General features: G+C 37.3%; 2 protein-coding genes across 2 annotated transcripts; one reads left to right on the top strand and one right to left on the bottom strand.

Moving 5' to 3' along the window:
• Nucleotides 1–843: 843 nt before the first annotated feature.
• LOC124370257 lies at nucleotides 844–2,598 on the top strand. Its single transcript, XM_046828544.1, has 3 exons — nucleotides 844–1,086; nucleotides 1,666–1,835; nucleotides 2,058–2,598. The coding sequence occupies exons 1-3, from the start codon at nucleotides 909–911 to the stop codon at nucleotides 2,163–2,165; spliced, it is 456 nt and encodes a 151-aa protein (XP_046684500.1). The 5' UTR covers nucleotides 844–908; the 3' UTR covers nucleotides 2,166–2,598.
• Nucleotides 2,599–17,201: 14,603 nt separating this feature from the next.
• On the bottom strand, nucleotides 17,202–19,990 carry LOC124370249. The gene is made up of 3 exons (XM_046828539.1): nucleotides 19,647–19,990; nucleotides 17,922–18,078; nucleotides 17,202–17,763 (listed from the first exon to the last, which is right to left on the bottom strand). The coding sequence occupies exons 1-3, from the start codon at nucleotides 19,816–19,818 to the stop codon at nucleotides 17,202–17,204; spliced, it is 891 nt and encodes a 296-aa protein (XP_046684495.1). The 5' UTR covers nucleotides 19,819–19,990.
• Nucleotides 19,991–21,149: the final 1,159 nt, after the last annotated feature.

Consider the following 21,149-nt stretch of genomic DNA (forward strand, 5'->3'; position numbering starts at 1 on the left):
CATGACTTACGCCTCGGCAGAGACAAGCTCACATCAGCTCTCACCGACACCAGATAGGGCACCTAGTGCCGGCTTAAGCACTCCCAGCGAGCCATGTACTGGAACGGTCAGAGGACGGGTACTTTTACCCTGGAGGGGGATTTGGTAGGAATTAAGGAAATGGTTAGGTGGGTGTGGGCAGTTTAACGTCATACCCAGGACGGAAATAATATTTCTTTAAATCCATGACATAATTATTGTGATAAGGTATTTCCCTCTGATGGTTACAAATAACTTTCTCTCTGCGTTCAGAGTTTCAATACTCTATTGCAGGCTTGAGACTGCCGGCAGGCCCGTAGCTTGGCTGGGGCAACCGGGGCATTGCCCCGGGGCCCCGGCCAGGGGGGGCCCCCAAATGAAGGTGGAAAAATTGAAAATGAAATTAAAGTTTATGTGAAATTTATTGATTACTGTAGGGTCGTAGGGATATTTCATCGAATCATCAAAATGTCTTTATAAAAAAATATTTAAATAGCTTTTCAATATAAAATAATGGACAGATATTGTTCTCACAGAGATTTCGTAACAAAAATAGACAGACTATCAATCAGCCTGTCAGTTGTTACGCAATTAAAGAAATGCAGTTTGCACTTTTAGTTCACCTTGCTCCCCCATCCCCAACAGTAATAAACTCGTCCTGACGTCGACGTGACGTAGACGGCTCCGTCTGCCGACTGCCTCTGCCACAGCTGACAGACGACTGAGAGTGACTACGACTAGTGAGCTAGTGACAGACAGCCCGGATAAGGTTATGTTATGTTGATGGTAAACTAACACCAAAAACTGACGTTTTGGCATTCGTCCGTTACTCGTTTGTTACGGTGTTAAAGTGTTATACAATTTGTATTCTTATTCTTGTATTTGTTAAAATGAAAAGAAGCTATCAAAGTGGGGCAAAGAAAAGGCAAGACAAGAAGAAAAGAGAAGAGGATGCTTCAAAGTGTTCTTCCACCCTATCTGCTTGGTTATGTCCTACTACTAGTACTACTACAACTAAAAGTACTAATGTCACATCTACATCTAGTACTGAAACTAGACCAATAATTGGTGAGTGGTTTGAATTTAGATACGGTATTTAGGCCTAATTAATTAGCTTGGCCAATAACTATATAATTAATATCTTAAAATTTAACTATGTTAAAATTAACTGTGTTAAAATTTAACTAGAGTTTGGATGTTTGATTGAGTTTAGACCACTGTGTCTGACTCAGACTACAATCTATTCTAATCTAATAAGCAATGTTTGTTTGTGAATTTATCACTAGTCATATATAGGCTACATATTACCTACTATTGTGTAGTGGTCATTTAATTTTTTATGTGATTTTTATGATTCCTTTGGTTTCTACTTTCTGTGTAGGTATTTTATTTGTTTATACATGCACAGCAGCACAGCATGAATATCTATCATAGTAATTTTATATCTTTTTGTGATAATATGATGTAAAAAATGCACCACACTCGCTTGCACATTCATTATTTATGAGGCCATGTATCTACTCTTTTTATATTTTTTTATATATTTTTATATATTTTATTATATCTTTACAATGTTATTAAAATTGGCTTTAAATTATATGTTATATGTAACTTAATGTTATTTTGACTTGCTATTTTTTATTGCAGCCTCAGTCCCAGGAAATGAGATTGAAGAGGAAGTTACAGCTCAAGATAACGCTGAAGAAAGTATTGATGAAGAAGTAACATGCCTAGGGCTAGGGCATCAACAAGAAAATTGTGCCAAACCTCCAACAAGTCCTACGTCAAGCAGTGAACTGATCGGCGTAAATGATCAAGTAAGTAGACATGCCAAGTACAGAATACTTATATTATATTTTTCAACATAACAACATATGCTGTTTTATCGCCCTAAACATGGAATCCCTACGATAAAATATTCCATGGTTACATGGAAGTAAACAGTATTACTTCCATGTAAACATGGAATTACAGTAAGTCCCTATTGTTATGATCATGTTTGTAAGAAAAAATACTAATGCATTGCAATCTACTTACAGGTGGAATGTAGCCGGACGAATAAAATTAATGAAACTTGTTTAAACACCGGAGAACCCCATTTTCCAGACCAGATCATCGATCCAGAGGTGAAAAAAACGAATTATTGAATTAGGACTAGGACCCTATCAACCAGTTGGCCCATTTCCATATGATGGAAAACAAGGTAGGTCCTTTTCAGACAATTATTTTACCCTGAAGTCAAAGTCTGGGCTCAAACTGAAAAGAACTTGGTTGTGCTATTCGTCCAAATTGGATTGTGTTTATTGCCAACCTTGCTGGTTGTTTCCCCAGAAAGGACCTGTAGGAGGATGGGATTCAGGATTAAGGGACTGGAAACATTTGTCTGATCGCATAAAGACACATGAGAATTCACAGCACCATGCTGATTCCTGCTTGGTTTATGAGCAATGGCGACGTCATGGCTCAATAGACGATGCACTAGAAAAAGGTTTGAAGGAGGAGCGGAATTTTTGGAGGAAAGTTTTGAAGAGGGTCTTAGATGTCTCCCTTATGTTGGCAACATGCAACCTTCCTTTTCGTGGAGACAGCTGGCATATCACTGATAGAAATAAAGGTAATTTTCTATCATTGATTGAATTGCTGTCAAAATATGACACTATCCTAGAAGATCTAATTACAAGGCCAAGTGGTACTGTTAATTATCTCAGTCCAACAATTCAGAATGAAATTATTTCTCTGATGGCTAGTGAAGTGCTTAGTGGAATTAAAGAAGAGCTTTTGAGTGCGCCTTTTTTCTCCATAATTTACGACACAACACAAGATGTAAGTAAAGTAGATCAGCTAAGCGAAGTTTTTCGCTATGTAAAGATTGACCATGACCAACTCGGAAAACCTTGTGAGTTGAGAATTTGTGAAACGTTTACATCTTTCACAGCAGTTACTGACCAAACCGCTTCGGGGCTAGAAGACGTCATCATAAAATCAATTTCAGAAAAAGGCCTTGACATAACAAAATGCAGAGGACAAGGATACGATGGTGCATCGGTCATGAGTGGTGTGTATAATGGAGTACAAAAGAGAATCCAAGAACTTGCACCCCATGCCTATTTCATTCACTGTGCCAGCCATAATTTGAATCTGGTTCTTAAAGATGCCGTTGAATGCAATCGAGAAATAGCACAATTTTTTGAGACGGTGCAAAATATTTACAGTTTTTTTGGCCACAGCATTGTTCGGTGGCAAGAACTAAAAGTCGTTTCTGGTTGTACAGAGAATCCGAAGGCTCCTGTTCCTAAAGACAAGGTAACATTAAAGACTTTAAACCCTACACGTTGGGCAGGGAGATATGAAGCTATGTACGCTTTAAAGGAGAGGTTCGGTGATGTAATGAAAGCCTTAAATAAAATAATTTTGACAAGCAAAAAGCCAAAGGAAAGGAATGAAGCTGAGTGGCTCAAAAAAAGGTTAGAATCTTTTAGTTTTATTTTGCTCTTGACTGTCCAGTGCAAAATATTAGGGGAAATAAACATTGCCTCAAAATCCTTGCAAACGGAATCTATTGATTTAATGACAGCGTACGATCTCCTAGGCAATGCTTTATTGAAAGTAACCGAACTTCGTTGGTCCTTTGAAGAAGTCTGTAGTGAAGCAGAAGAAGTATGTTCAAAATGGGGGATTACGATTACCCATGAATTTATTGGCCAACGTGCAAGAAAGGTAAAAAAGCACTTTGATGAACTTTGTGAAGACCAAAGACTGGCAGATCCTAAAAGCAATTTCAGAGTGACAATATTCTTCCCAATGGTTGATACTATAGTGTCACAAATTGACAACCGTTTTAATGGCATGAAGCAAGTGATTGATGCCTATAAAATTGTTCACCCTTCTTTCCTGGCCTCATGTTCAGATGAAGAACTGCGTTGTGAAGCTGATAATTTTGTAAGCAGATTTTCAGATGATGTAACGCCATTGTTCAAAGCTCAGATTTTATCAGTAAGGAATGCTTTTCAATCCAAATTAAAGGATTTCAAAGAAGTAAAAGAAGTTGCAAATCTCCTACTCATTGAAAACAGTTCCCTAGCATCAACCTACCCGGATGTACTAACAGCATGCTTTATGTACCTCACAGTCCCTGTGACAGTAGCCAAAGCAGAGAGATCATTCTCAAAATTAAAACTCATCAAAAACTACCTGCGAAGCTCCATGTCCCAACAACGTCTCACTGATTTGGCTCTTTTGTCTATTGAAAATGACAGAGCCCGAAAAATAGATTTTGACCGAATTATTGATGTTTTTGCTAGTGTCAAGTCAAGAAGAAAGTCTTTTTAGTAAGTTCAGTTGCATTCTCACTATCAAACTAGTTGGGCAATTTTAAACTTGAGAATGAGTGGGTATTACCACCATTGATCATATATAATTAATGGTATTACCAGTATTACCAGTATTACCATAAACACCATAAATAAATATACAATTTATTGTGTATTCAAAGGTATTACATAATTAATGATATTACTTGTATGTTTATCTACTAAACTACATTGCTTGGATGTAGGCCTAAGAAGAGACTAAAAAGTTTTAAGACATCAGCACTTATGTCTTTATTTATTTATTATCTATTGTGAATAAAATTTGAAAAAATAATTATGTTTTTCATTTTCCTTTCAGCACTATAAATAGAATACCAATCACAATGGTAAGCTGAAAAAATAATGGCTCTAAAAACCAAACTAATGGCATCAGGGCCAGGAGTCATACAAATTTGCATATAAAATCATTACCAGTTTATGACTTACCGTAGAAATTTGTAAACATAGTTTAAGCAAACAATTAAGTATTATAGATTTAATAAGAAAAAAAGGTAATAATAATAATAATAGGATAATAATAAAAAAAATGCACATAAATTCTAAGCCTAAAGATCCAATTACTGTATGCTTATATCTATTAATTAAAAAAAGTGCGAAATATATAACAAAGGGGGGCCCCGAATGGACTTTCTGCCCCGGGGCCTCCAAGGGCCTAGCTACGGGCCTGACTGCCGGAGGCCGCATTAAAAGTTATTTACATATTTTACATACTCACAAAACAATATTTATTATATACAATAATTACAACATTGAGCCTAGCTGGAGTGGTCGCTTTCCAGTGAGACTGTACCGTGACTGCTAGTGGGGGAAGGACAGAAGTGCGCATGCTCAAACGAGGCGCCGAGCACGGTGACACGGCCTGTATCTGTAGTTGGCAGGAGGGGCCCCTCCATCCCCACTCTTTCTCTCCGCCTCGGTTGATCACCCCATTAAATCTCACACGTGAGGAGCTCGTCCAATCACAGCCCTACATTCTGAAATTGCGATTCTTCCTTTGCACAAAAGGAGGTTGCTACTTACAGAGAAATTAATTTATAAGGTTATGACAGACTTATAAATTCGCATAAAAACACCCAGCAAACAATGCCTTATTTTTCTTCACTTTATTAAAAGCAATTTTCAATACTGGCAAAAGAAAAAGACTCCTTTTATTTGGAATCAGTGAGTAACATATCAAATTTATACCTAGGCCTAAAACAGAACCATATCCCTGAAAGAACCAACGAATGGAAAACAAATATCCCTATCATAATGCCAAAAAATCAATTTGACAAAATTTTTCAACAAACTATGAAAATGTACAAGAAAAGAAAAACCAAATTAACAATATAGGATTTAGACAGATTCATAATCTGACAGTAAACATAACCTATAAAAATAACTTGTTTGTTTACACTGATGGATCAAAGTCAGAGGAAGGGACAGGGGCTGCCTTCTATATACCACAGCTACATTTCATAGCCAAATATAAATTACCCAGCATTATATCAAATTATTCAGCTGAATTATACGCCATTTACAAAAGTATATTATATTGTAGGGAATTACAGAACAAAGATATAGTAATATTCACAGATTCACAATCAGCGATAAATGCTCTAAAATACTATGGAATAAAACAAGACAATGATTTGCTCAATAGAATTCTCATTGAGACAATTATTAGTAAAAAGCATTTAATTTTTCATTGGATACCGTCACACATTGGAATAACACACAATAAAGCAGTAGACAGATTTGCCAAAGATGCCTCAACTAGTGGAGATATTGTAAAGGACATAACAATCCCCATAGAAGACTACATGCGAGGGAGAAAGAAAGACATAATTAGAAAATATAATATGGAAATAAAAGAGTCACCAAAAGGCAGATGGCACAAAAAAATACAGCCTGACATTCCACAAAAACCCTGGTTTTCACAAATAACTCTGAACAGACAGGACACAATTACAATTTGTAGAATAAGACTAGGCCATGCTAGAGTTAACAAAATATTACATTCTAAAAATCAATACTTTACACCTTTATGTTTACAATGCACACTAAATCAAGACGAAACGCTAGAACATTTGATATTTGAATGCCCACATTATTATACTTTCAGAAACCAGCATCTGAAAGAAACATTAAAAAAATACCAACACAATCTAACCCAAGCTCTTAAATCAAACCAAATTGAAATATATAACGAAATAACTAATTTCCTTAGACAAATAAAAGAAAAATGTAATTTTAAAGTTACACACAAACTCGCTCCAACACTAACACATAAATGTATCCATTCCTGGGATTCTTCATCCGCGGCCTACCTCCCCATTTCTGGGATAGGAAAGCTTGATGGGCCCCTAGCAAAGAAAAGTGACCCACCTTTTCCACCCTGAAAACCCTTCTTATCTTAGATATCCTGATCTTTTACAACACTACAAAGATAAAAAAACACTAGGAATTATGTTTAGTGATATATGTATGTTAAAAGTCAACCTATTGACCACTGATTAACAAAAATTCCTAAAAATTCCTAAGTCAATAACCATTATGTAACACTAACTTATGTTTGTTTGTATCTAATTGTAGATCATCATAATCAACAATTCAATGTAAGGGTGAATCAACCACAAAAGTGAACTACGATATACATCATATCGATAATAATACTAGTTTCTACTGTTTATATTTGAATGTAAATAAATTAATTATACAGGGAGCGGCAAAATGATCTGACGGTTTTCGCTGCCGCGCTGTCAAGCGAGTGAGTGGTGGGGGGGGGGGTGGTGGGGATAGGGGCGTGCCAGAGCCTACGTGCGGACATTTTTTGTAGCCACGGAGCAGTGGACGGCTGAGCACCGTGCGTTCGTTGTGGGAGCATTGTTTAAAAGTGGCGATAGTGTTGTTGCTGTTCAGCGGCAGTTCCGCAGACGTTTTAATGTGGCTCGAAGAGGGAAAGTGCCAACTCGAAACACCATTTTGCTGTGGGTGGGTAACTTTAGAGCTACCGGTGCAGCTTTTAAAAACGAAAATCAACAGGCCGTCCAAGGTCAGCCCGAACGCCAGAGAACGTCGAGAGAGTGAGAGGAGCTGTGGAAGCCAGTCCTCGGCGGCCTGCACGTAAACAAGCTGCAGCTCTGCAGACGTCTGACCGCTCGGTAAGAAGAATATTAAGGTACGACCTGCACTTTCATCCGTACAAAATGGCTATCGTGCAACAGTTGAAGCCCAGTGATTATGCAAAACGCATTGAATTTTCAGAGCAAATGATTGATTTGCTTACAGATGAAAAAATTTTCATTATGAGCGACGAAGCTCATTTTCATTTGAATGGTTATGTTAATAAACAGAATTTCCGATATTGGTCGGAAAACAATCCAGAAGAACTGCTTGAACGACCTCTTCACAGTCCCAAGGTCACTGTGTGGTGCGGCGTAACAAAAATTGTTATAGGCCCATACTTGTTTGAAGAGAACGGTCTAACTGTAACCGTCAATTCACAACGATACCTGACTATGTTGAAAAAACTTCCTGATCCCCGAAATACGCATAAATCGCTTCAACCGCCACAGAATTTGGTTCCAGCAGGATTGGGCAACTGCCCACACAGCCAATGTGGTAATAAACGTCTTAGGAAGCAAGTTTCGTGGCCGAGTCATCTCGCGTTTCGGGACATTGCGTGGCCACCTCGCTCCCCGGATCTCAGCATCTGTGACTTCTTCTTGTGGGGACTGCTGAAATCTAGAGTATACACAAACAAACCCCGCACATTGGATGAACTGAAGGAAACCATACGCCAAGAAATAGCCAACCTCTCTTCTGAAATGTTAGGGAAAGTGTTTGACAATTTCAGTGCAAGATTGGAAGAATGCATCGCCAAAGACGGACATCATTTGAAAGACGTTATATTCAAATCTTAAACGGATCAACTCGCCCTTTTTTGGTTATTTTTATAAATGTTCATAAATACCAATCTGAAATCTGCAATAAAACACTTAGTACCACTTTAAACGTTTGAGTTGTTTACATTATAAAACCGTCAGATCATTTTGCCGCTCCCTGTATCATAAGAATTTCAATATATACAGTATGATTAGTATAATTTTGATATTTCAGACAATTAATGGCTAGGCTGCTTATGAAAGTCAGCCCATTCAATATATAGACTACTTTTTATCCTTTTGTTTTTTTTTTTCAAACAAGTAACCAGTTTGAAAATAATTTATTTTATTCCAACCTATGAGTTACCACACTTTTTTATCATTTCTTTTTTCTGTTGACACCAATATACCTGATTATCTTGAATATAATAATGTTTGTACGGATGAAGAAATCAAAAGTAATTTGGGAGAATCATACCTTGGACTGGCTTCGGAAAATGAGAGTTTGAATCCGAATAAAGTTAGCAATTCCTTTTTTAACATTAGAGGTAAAGGTGGTAATATGAGCCCTGTAGGTATTATGAGCCCCCAATATATCTGGTCATACAGCGCACGCAATCTAGTGGGGATCGATGGAAACACTGTATTAAGTTCCTGTTTAGGCCGCTAGAGCACTCTGGTTCAGTTATTGATGATAGTTGGTGGTTGCAACAGGTGTTCGTATTTTCTTCAACTAAGAAACTTTAAAAAGGTACTTTTTAGCCATTAATTATGATTACTATTCGATTGCAGTAACTCTAATAGGCTAAGTAATCTAATAGAGTAGGTTTTAAGCTTTGATTTATTGTGGGTGATAAATAATTCAGACAGTAACAAAGATAGATTATGGATGAAGGAAATTCAATATGGCGATGTCGGTAATATGAGCCCCCTTCTGTGCCTGTTATATGAGCCCCATCTTTAAGGGGCTCATATTACATGCACTACAACTTGTGTTCCTACTTTTATTGTTTCAGATGCCACGAAAGAGTTTAAGCAAGGCACCTAAACCTAAAAGAAAAAATTGGAATACCGATGATATGGTCATGGCAATAAATGCGATTAGGAACAAAGAAATGGGATTGAAAAAGGCTTCTCAGAAATTTTCTGTCCCAAGACCGACTCTGCAAAGACTTGCTCGAGGTGACAAGCCACCAGAAGAAGCAGCTGCCACTCGTCTGGGAAGGAAAACTATAATGGGAGACCAGCTGGAAATGGAGCTTGTTGAGTACCTGCTTCAGATGGAGAGCAAGTTTTACGGTCTCACCAGACAAGATGTTCGCAGAATAGCTTACCAACTTTGTGTAAGAAACGGGATAAAAAATCCGTTCAAAACAGAGGGGTTAGCTGGTAGGGCTTGGTTCGACCATTTTATGAGGCGGCACAAGGATGTATTATCTGTATTGAAACCTTCAGCAACTTCATTTTCAAGGGCAAATGGATTCAATGAAGAGGCAGTAAACAATTTCTTCGACATCTTAGAAGCTGAGTATAGGAAACACAAATACCCAGCCGACAGAGTTTTCAATGTCGACGAGACAGGGATATCTGTGGTTCAGAGTAAAATTCCCAGAGTGATTGGTTTACGGGGGAAGAGACAAGTGGGAGCTCTTAGCTCAGCTGAAAGAGGCTCTCTTGTGACTGTCATCTGTTGCATGAGCGCAGGGGGCACTTTCATTCCGCCCATGTTAATTTTCCCAAGAAAAAACATGACATCTGCTTATGAAAGGTGCTCCACCAGGGGCGATTGGTAGGTGCCACCCTTCAGGGTGGATACAATCAAACCTGTTTACAGACTGGCTACGCCATTTTATTGAGAAGACTAAGCCAACAAAAGAAGATCCTGTACTTCTGATCCTAGATGGTCACAACTCTCACACAAAAAACATAAATATTGTGAATCTTGCGAGGGATAACTTCATATCAATCATTAGTTTGCCCCCACACACGTCACATAAGCTACAACCGTTAGACAAGTCATTCCTGGGGCCACTAAAACACCACTACAGTGAACAAATACGCCGGTATATTCGACATGGCGAAAAAACGAGTGGGACCCTATGACATTGCAGAGCTTCTAGGACAAGCGTACCTAGCTTGCCAGACAGGGTCGATAGCTGTGAATGGGTTTAAAACAACCGGATTGTATCCATGCAACAGGAATGTCTTCACTGCTGCAGACTTTGCACCATCATCTGAAGAGACATTCGACATGGAAACCCTACTGCAAGCAAGAAAGAGAAAGCCGACACAGCCTCAAATGGTACACAACTTTGAACACTCAGAGGAGGACGTCGATGATCCTGAAGAGATTATCCAAAGTCTAAGTGAGGATAACCCGCCCGAGACCGAAGCCCACCTACAACCCATCACATCCACCTTATTTCGACCGTCCACTGAAGACCTAGACCTTGCAGGTCCATCCGGTGAATGTGGAAAACAACAACATTCGACAACTGCTGTGTCACCAAAGGATATATGGCCTGTACCCAAACCTAAGAAAAAAGTTTCAAACAAAGGACCGAAACCGTCAAAAGCTGCTCTGGTCACATCATCACCCTACAAAAATGCTCTGCTAGAAGCAGCGGAAAAAAAGAAATTGACTGACGCTAAAAAAGAAGAATCAGAGAAAAGGAAAAAGGAAAAAATCCAGTCTGCAACAAAGACAAAAAACACTGTCAAGTCTGTAAAACGGAAAATTTTCGGAGACAAGGACTCAGATGAATCGGACTGCTCCGTCAATTCCGGAGAGTCAGTTTTGGAAATGCCTGTGGGAGTTGATAATCCCGGAGATGAGCATACGCCCTGTATGTTTTGTGAAGGACTTTACTCAGCCGATCATCGAGGAGAACTGTGGATCCAGTGCATGATGTGTGAAATGTGGGCACACAATGATTGTGCTGGGGCTGAAAAAGATGTGTATGTTTGTGACTTTTGCAGACCATAAAATATTTTCTGTTTGTTTACACCTTTTTTACACTGTTAAAGTTTTGTAATTAATAAAATACAATTTTCATATAGGATATTTTTGTATGACTGTCATTTTTAACACTCTTTTCCATGTATTTACTTTAGGGGCTCATAATACCAGCACAGAAATTTTTTTTAACAATACGTCTTGTTTTGATTTTTTATTTTTTATTTCACTTTATGTTTAATTAATTGACTGCATTATTTATAAATATATTCACCAAATGTTCTAGTTGAAGTCCAACACAAATAATTTGGTAAAAATAAAAAAAATAAAATTATTATTTACAAAAAAGAAAGTAGGGGCTCATATTACCACCTTTACCTCTACTAGAAGCAGCAACATGTCTGATATTGATAGTCAACTTCTATTGACAGGTATGAGTAACTAGGCATAATTAATTCATTTTAATACACCTCTACTAGATTGGGAACAATCTATAGTATAATGTTAAGGGGGCAGTAAATATGGATGCTTTTCATGTACACTATCGTAGAATTAGGGTAATTTCTAATTTATATTCACTGGGCAACTGTTTTACTATAATTTGACCTAATTACTCTGAATTACTATGTAGCATTACCCTCTGAGAGAAATAAGAATTAAAACAAAATCTGAAATTGGACAAATTTTATTATGTAATTTGTATTTATGTGTGTATTTTACTAAATTTTATACTTCTTTTTTTAGTTGACACCAATATACCTGAAGATCTTGAATTTACTAGTGGTTGTACTGCTGAAGAAATCAACAAAAGTAATTTGGGAGAAACATATCTTGGACTGGCTTCGGAAAATAAAAGTTTGAATCCAAATGAAGTTAACAATTCCTTTGTGAACAATATTGGAGACAGCAACTTTTCTGATATTGATAATCAACTTCTATCAACAGGTATGAATAACTAATTAATTAATTTTAATACACCTCTACTATATATTGTTTCCAATTTATAGAATAGGGATAAGGGGGTAGTAGACGATTAACAAAATATACGATCTTTATGTTAACAATAGGTCAGAAGATCAAGTTGTTAGTTTATCCTCATTTAAAAAGATATTCTACAAAAATTACAATCTTAAATTTAAATCTTTAAAAAAGGACACATGCAATAAGTGTGACTTGTTTGCAGCCAAGATTACAAGTGCCGAAAATGAAGAAGAGAAGAATATCGCCAAAGGAGAACATGACAAGCACTTGCTAATGGCAGAAAGTGCACAAACAAGACTAAAGACAGATATGAAATCTACTTCTTCTAATGAAAATCTAGAATGCCTAACATTTGACCATCAAAAAACACTGCCACTTCCTCGCATCAAGGGCGTATATAAGGGGGGGGCTCAGGGGGCTCGAGCCCCCCCCCGAAATTTGAAACACAAAAAAATATTATAACTTATATACGATAATTTATTTTTATTTTCAATAAGCTGTGCTTCTATACTTTCGACTACATTAGTATTATAGTTTATAGTGGAATTTTAAGAATACATTATGATACCTAACAATATTCAATATTTATTTTTTTCAGAGGTTGAAATTACTAATATTTTGTAAGCATGCAAATAAGCGTTGCAACTGTAAAGAGTGCGAGGTAGCCTGACGCTCCTGACTGTCGCGTCGGCCGCTCGTGTAGTGCCAGCGCCAGGCATGCGTATATGACGATGACGTGTCGCCGCGGCCCCGCTGCCTAGCAACCCTCCTCCTCCTACAACCCCCCACCCACTCCCACCACACCTGACCTCATTCCGCACTACCACGCCATTGTCTGCTGTTGTCTAGTGCGTATCACCCGTGGTGACATTTTAAGTGCTGTATGCATATGTGCTGTGATTGTAGTGACTGTTATCAAGTGATATGTTTTGTTGTCGCGTTATTTAAACATGATCTGATTACTTTATAGTTGACAGTTTACGTGTGAAGTACATAGGCTACATTAAACATTTAAAATGAAGAGACAGAGTTCGATTCAAGCTTTTTTCGTGAAGAAAAAACGTGTTTCGTCTGAGATCGACGAGCAGACATCGTTTGAAATAACACCGAGTCCCTCCACTTGTGCTACATCAACTGGCAGCGTTGTTGAGATCAAGGATCACACAGGTGAAATTGAACATAACCTTAACGAGAGTAATCACACTTTGTTAGTTCACAATATCAATGATATTGGTCATTACTGCTCCTCAACTTCCTTTTCACTTCAAAATGAAGAGAAAATTTCAATTATTGAGAACTGTTGGAAGCCTCAACGTAGTTACGAATTTCCTAAAGTTGAAAATAACAGAAGTTTTCAATATAAGTGGTTGGAAGACTTCAAATGGTTAGCTTATTCGGAAGCAAAGGAAGGGGCCCTGTGTAAATATTGTGTTTTTTTCTCACACAACACAGGTGGGAAAGGAAACCATCAGAGTTTAGGAGTATTAGTATCAAAACCACTTACTACAAAGCTTAAGAAAGCTAGGGAGGTTTTCATGCAACATGAAAATAAACAATATCATAAAACTGCAATGTTAATGGCTGAAGACGTAAAATCCTTAGTACATGGAAAAACAGAAAGTGTGATAAACAGTATCAACATGCAGAGAAAAATGAATGTTCAGGAAAACAAAAATAGAATTATACCGATAATCCAGACAATTAGATTTTGTGGAAGGCAACAAATTGCTCTTAGAGGGCATCGTGATGGTGGAAGAGTGGATCTTGACGAGCCTATAAAAAATGATGGTAATTTTCGCTCTTTATTAAGGTACAGGGCTAATTACGGGGACAATAATCTTAAAACACAGCTAGAAACTGGTGGTGGCAAAACTATGTATACTAGTTCTGTTATCCAAAATGAAATTATAGGTATTTTTGGTTCCCAAATACAGTCAAAAATTGTATCCAACGTGAGAAAATCTGTATTTTATTCAGTATTAGCAGATGAGACAACAGACATTAGCCAAATTGAACAATTTTCCCTCTGTGTCCGATATGTTGACGAGGAATTGTTTAAAATTAGGGAAGATTTTCTGGCTTTTGTACCCGTGTATGATGTAACAGGTCAAGGTTTAGCCAATACATTAATGTCAAGTCTAACCAGTCTTGGACTTGATTTAAACAATTTACGTGGTCAAGGATATGATGGGGCTTCTGTCATGAGTGGCCAGTTCAGAGGGGTACAAGCATACATAAGTGAAAAAGTACCCTCAGCCATATACACACATTGTTCCTCTCACTCTCTTAACTTATGTCTATCTGATGCATCAAAAATCCCTATGATAAGGAATTGTATGGGTGTCATCAGTGAGGTGTGTAGTTTCTTTCACAAGTCAGCTAAGAGAACTGCGATACTTAAGTCAAGTATTTCTGAATGCTGCCCTGAGATGAAAAGAAAAAAACTTATATGTCTGTGTGAGACTCGCTGGGTGCAACGCCACGATTCAGTTATAATGTTTAAAGAAGCTTTGGAGCCTATAATTACCGCTCTATCAACTATTGAAGAAGAATCGACTGCAGAAGCTTCTGTAAAAGCACACACACTAATTGCCTCCGTGACCAGTTTTCAGTTTGTTGCATGTCTTTTTATTTTGAACAACTTGCTTTCTTTGACTATCCGCCTTTCAGAGATGCTCCAAAAGAAAGATATAGATCTTGCTCAAGCCAACAAACAGATTTCCAATGTATTGGAACTAGTAAAGGAAAGGCGAAGCAAAGCAGAAGAGACATTCCAGGCTTTGTTCAGTGAGCTAAAAGTAAGCACTGACAAATTAGGTATCAAAGAGGAAACCCCCCGTACATGTCGCAAGCAAACTAATCGCTGCAATACTCCTTATACAAACGTGGAAGAATACTACCGGCGTGTAGTGTATATACCATACCTTGACGATTTCTGCTGTTCACTTCAGGAGCGTTTTAAAAACCACAGGGAAGTAATCGACTCACTACAGAATGTTCTTCCTGAGCACTGCATTAAAACGGAATTTTCATCCCTGGAACCTGCCCTGACGTTTTATGAAAAAGATCTATCTTTCAGAGATGAGGTACGAAGTGAATTTCTACTGTGGAAACAAAAGTGGAATCGTGAAGAAAAAGAAAGTTTGCCAAAAACTGCAATTTCTGCTCTTGAAAAATGTGATAAAGACTATTTCCCAAACATGTTTAATATTTTGAAATTGTTAGCGGTTTTACCCGTTTCAGTGGCTTCTGCAGAAAGGAGCTTTTCATCTCTCCGAAGACTTAAAACGTATCTGAGAAACACAACTTCGGAAAACAGGTTGAATGGTCTTGCACTTTTATCTATTCATAGAGACATTACCATAACTGATGAGGAAGTTTTAAAACAATTTTCACTGAAGTCTAGAAATTTGGATTTTGTTTTGTAAAATGACAATAAACAGTGTTTCATGAATACTTTTAGCTATATTTCATTTTCTTCCCTTGTAACAGTTCATAAAGTAGGCCTACAATAACTGGTTATTGTAGCTTGGAAGGCTGTTTGAGATTTTAGTTTTTTAACGATATAAATATTTGAATTGTGTGCATACTGAAATTACTATTTCTGATTTCATTAAGGTAAAATTAAAAAAAACTAAAATAACAATTCAATTGCTAAAATAAATATAGTATATAGTCAACATTTATTAGTTTCAAACTTATAATATTGTGGTGTGTTGTGTTTTAGATACGTAGAACAATATATTTCTTTGTATAACAACTATTTTAAACCAAAGATTTTAAAAATAGGACTTTATAGCCTCTATTATTTTCTATTTTAACAACTGAAAACTACCAAACTAGCAGACACTTAAGTTTTGAATTTTAATTTTATACAAAAATAATATACAAAGGATACAGGTCCTTCTATATAAACATAATAACGCTAAAATGGAAAAGTGAAACCTGCTCGAAAAGAAGGAAACTCGCCATGAAAAACTTAAAAATCTCTCCGAAAGAGTGATTTTCATTCTTTCCATTTTAGCGTTTATACATGCCAAAAACCTTAAACCTGTGTTTTTAAGACTTAAATTGGCAAAATTTTCCCGGGGGAGGACCCCCGGACCCCCCTTCTACTGGGGGGTATTCCAGCCCCAGACCCCCCGGTATTTCAGCCCCCCCAAAATATTTTTCTATATACGCCACTGCCTCGCATAGCTACCAACATTGTGTTTAAGGCTACGGCCACACTCACCGTTTTTGTCGCTGCGTCAGAATCGCATGCGACGATGACGTTGCGTCAGAATCGCAGACATGGGCCACACTCGCCGTCAAAAACGCAGATCTCAGTGGCAAAGATGTCTTCTCTAAGTGAAGCAGACTTATTACTAGTGTTAGCTGTTAGATCTTATTTGAAAAAGAAAAGAAAGAGAAGATTTGGTATTCATCCAATGAAACACAGTGCGTTTGAGCCAAGGCCAGTTTTATACATTAATGAGTTTTTTGCGTAATGATAATGAAAAGTTCTTCTCTTATTTTCGAATGAGTGCCACATCGTTTGATGAACTATTAGCTCTAGTGAGAGATGATCTGTCAAAACAAGACACCAGACTACGTCTGAGTATACCAGCAGAGGAACGCTTAGCTGTAACTTTGAGGTACGTAACAAAATGTGACAATTACTCTGATATTATAATAACATTTGACAAAATATATTAAATGCTTCAACGTTATCAATTATTCCACGTTCCTACTTTATATTGAAATGGAAAAGGAAAATTTAAGGAGGCGAAGTTCAGTCGTCTCTACCACTTAACCTCAGAACAAATTTCATGTTATTATAATTTTAAATCCATTACTTTAATAGTTATTTGTAATAGATTATAATTGTATTTGTTGTTGTAGGTAAATGAGATAGCAAAATATCAAATCAAACAAGTAATATTTGTAATGCAAGAGGTTATGTAATCTTACATTTAAATAATGCAGTAAAAATAATTAACACTTTTGCAATGAAGGTGTCCAGTCCAATTACAATTTTTCAAAAACACTAAACACATCCGAATTATTGTTACTAAGCGATTCAGAGGGTGTAGGGGACTGAATGTTAGCCTGGCGCTCTCTTGGAGAAGCATCCGTCCAATTAGGGTAGTTATATTGGGGATGATTAGGGACGTTTGGTAGCTGCTGCCACTGGTGACTTGAGTGGGCAAAAAATGCAGGGGGAGGGTTATAGCGTTCTACTGCCAAGGCTTGCTGCATAACTTCCGTAAATTTCATCCGAACCCACAATTTTTTGTCAACAGGAAGGTTTTTTAACATAGGCAAAAAGGATAGTAGAAAGTGCTTATCAGCTTCTTCTTCTTCATCCGTTGGCTTGCTTGCATTTGTCAAATGTTTAAGTACGGCCATTTCAAAGGGAGTCTGTCGATATTTTTTGTTGATACGGTTAGGCGCTGCTTGGTTGGGCGCTACTTGGTTAGGTGTTGCTGGTTCTGAAGCAACTACCTCAGTCAAATCTTCGTTGTTTTCTTCAGTAGCCGCATTTTCGTTTCCAATGTCGGGTTGCTCATCAGGAACATTGGTGGTTGTCCTGCAAGAAAATAGCTCTTCACCATTGAGTTCAGGATAAAAGTTAAACTCTCAAATTTTTTACCTACAACAAGTTAAACCTGTTAAAAAAAACAAGTTGAAAAAGGTTAGGTTAGGTTAGGTTAACAGATTTGCTAATATTTTCTTATTAATTCTTACCTCCTGTCAGTGTTGTTCGCAGTGAGGAACAGCAGTTGATCGAAGTACACATACTTTTTCTTCTTCTTTTGGCTACTGCCACTAGGTAATTTCAAGTTTTTCATCTCCCTCGCAAAACAATCTCGTAGTGATCTCCATTTTTTTTGCAATTCCTTTACTGTAATAAAGACAGTTTATGCAATTATATACTTTATCAAGGATACATGTTAGTAATGTAAATTACATTAACCAACCAGAAAAGTCCAAAAAGTTAGATTTGTTTCGTTTCAGGTGGGGGGGGGGTGGGTTTTATGTTCAAGTCCCCAATAATAAACTTGAACAACTAACACAGTGTCTTATTACTGTGAGATAAAATATATATCTACAGATTTTGTTATTTGTTTCAGGTTTATTGCTACAGGAAACACGTTCAGATCTCTCGCGTTTGAATACCGAATTGGTAGATCGACTATAAGTAAACTCATCAGAGAAACTTGCACGGTTTTATGGGCTACTATGAAAGAAAAGTTTATGAAACTGCCAAATACCGAAGAATGGGAAGAAATTGCCAATGGCTTCAATACTCGTGCAAATTTTCCAAACTGCATGGGAGCCTTGGACGGAAAACATATCCGAATAGTGAATCCTCAAGGAAGTGGCTCGGAGTATTTCAACTACAAACAATTTTTTTCTGTTGTGTTGCTTGCTTTGGTTGATTCAAACTATTGTTTTACTGCAATTGATATTGGTAGTTACGGAAAAAATAGTGATTCTAATATTTTTAGACAGTCTGCCTTGCACAATCTGCTAGTTAAGGGAAAACTTAGTATACCAAATGATCAAAGATTGCCTGATTCTGAAGATGACACCCCAATGCCTTTCGTCATTGTAGCAGATGAAGCTTTCTCAATGACTCAACATGTTCTTAGGCCATATGCTAAAAGAAATCTAACCACACAAAAAATATTGTTTAACTATCGGCTTTCACGAGCTCGTCGATTTGTTGAATGCACTTTCGGTTTACTTGCTAACAAATGGCGAGTTTTTCATGGTGCTATTTGTTTGGACTCAGAATTTGTTGTAGAGGTTGTTCAAGCCGCATGTGTTTTACACAACTTTGTACGTGTAAGAGACGGTTTTCAGTTTGAAGACACCCTGTCTTGTCCTTTAGAAGACATACCCGTGTTGGGCACTGGCGGCGCCCCTTTGACTGCAAAAGCAATCCGCGATAGATTCGCCAATTATTTCACATCCCCCGCTGGAAGCGTTCCTTGGCAATTTGACATGATTTAAATAACTTACTCTTAAGTATGCCATTAATAATATAGGAAAGTTTTGTAAATGAGCTTGATAAAAGTGTACATTACTGCTTTATAAACTGAAACTCCCTTAGATATGAACACATCATATTTATATTATTTTTTATTTATAATATTCAATGCTGTTCAGTTTCATGTAATGTGTGCATAACATTGATAGTTTTAGTAATTGTTGTGCTAAAATTATAGTAATTTCTGTAAAACCTTACAGTCCTACATTTTATTTTGTACGCTACAGGGAGCGATTACGATTTTTCACGGAAGACTGGAGTAAATTTTTTTAAGCAGTTAAATATTCTCTCTACTTGCACAATTACTGGAAAAATGTGGTTAGGTTAGTTTTTCAGTCATTGCTTATTTTTTGTAAATGGTCTTGTTTTTATGAAAATAAATTCATTATTATTTCAAGTACTAAAATTTTACTCACCTTCTTTATTTTTTTCCTCATTAGTCATCTGCTCCCAGTTCGAAAGCACTATCCTGGCCACCTCAATCCATAGCTTAGATTTTAAATCACGGTTACTGTAGTCCTTTAATTTAAGATCCCAAAGTGGAGGACGGATGCTCACCTCGTTAATAAATAGTTCGGTGTCAAACATTTTAACTAATAGAATTATTACAACAAAGAAGACACTTGTCAAAGAGGTCACAAATAGAGTGAGGTGACTGAAATGGTATAGGAAGTAAGAAGAGTGGGGAGGGACAAGTTGCGACAGGAACGGCGAGTGTGGCCACCTTCATTTGATAACATAAGCTGCGTTTTCGTCGCAGCGACCGAAAAAACGCTACATGTTGCGTTCGAATCGCTGCCGTCGTCGCAGGACGGCCAGTGTGGCCGGCTCCCATTTAACTCCATTCTAAACAGAGATTCTCCTATCGTTGCGATTCTGACGCAGCGACAAAAACGGTGAGTGTGGCCGTAGCCTTATAAAAGGCAGCTGTGGGTGTACAACTGGGGGATACATTCAGGGAAGACTGATAAAGGGTATTGTTATACTTGGGTTGATGGTGAGGCAGGTAGAGGTTCACAGGAGGTTGGCTCCTGTATGTTAAAACATATTCGGAGCAAGGTACCTGTGGGTACAGAGCATCTGATTCTATGGAGTGACTCCTATGGGGGACAAAATCGGAACATAAAGATAGTGTTGATGCTCAAAGCTGCTCACCAGGATCATCCAACATTGAAAACAATAACACAGAGATATCTGATCCCTGGTCACAGTTTTCTTCCAAATGACGATGATTTTGGAAAAAATTGAAAATGTCTTAAAAAGACAGCAATATTTGTACTGTCCTGAAGATTACTTCCGTATCATGGAAAACTGCAAAAAGAAAAATCCTCTAACAGTTGTCCGAATGAATAAGGAAGACTTTTTCTTATGCTCAGAAATTGAAAAAAAAGTATTACAGTACTAACAGAAAAAAGGATGTTGAGAAAGGAGACGTCAGTTGGTTAAACACAAGAGAAATAGTTATTAGGAAAGAAAACCCTCTGGCTATATTTATTAGCAATAAGTTTGATGGACCCCATCAGGAACTAAACATTTTGAAAAGAAGGCGAGGGCGTCAGCTGTCGACGATAGATGTGACACAACTTGTACCTTTGTGGCTTAATGGAAAACCCATCGCTGAGACAAAGTTAAAAGACTTAAAATCTATGTTTCATCTCATCCCAAATAACCATCATGGATTTTATCACTCACTCACTGCTGAACCTCAAGTCGAGGATGATATAGATGGTTTTGGAGGTGAACCTGATTTTGAAATTTTGCGGGATGAGTGAGATTGTTGTTTATAATATTACCTGGAAGTTTTAAAGTAGTTATTTTTAATGTTTGATACTTATATTACTATGTAAAAGCGATAAAATAATTTTAAAATTCATATTTTTTATTATTGGATTAATATTTTATTTCCTTTCAAATAAAAG

The sequence above is a fragment of the Homalodisca vitripennis genome, unplaced genomic scaffold (assembly GCF_021130785.1).
Source record: "Homalodisca vitripennis isolate AUS2020 unplaced genomic scaffold, UT_GWSS_2.1 ScUCBcl_57;HRSCAF=856, whole genome shotgun sequence".
Classification (NCBI taxonomy): Eukaryota; Metazoa; Arthropoda; class Insecta; order Hemiptera; family Cicadellidae; genus Homalodisca; species Homalodisca vitripennis.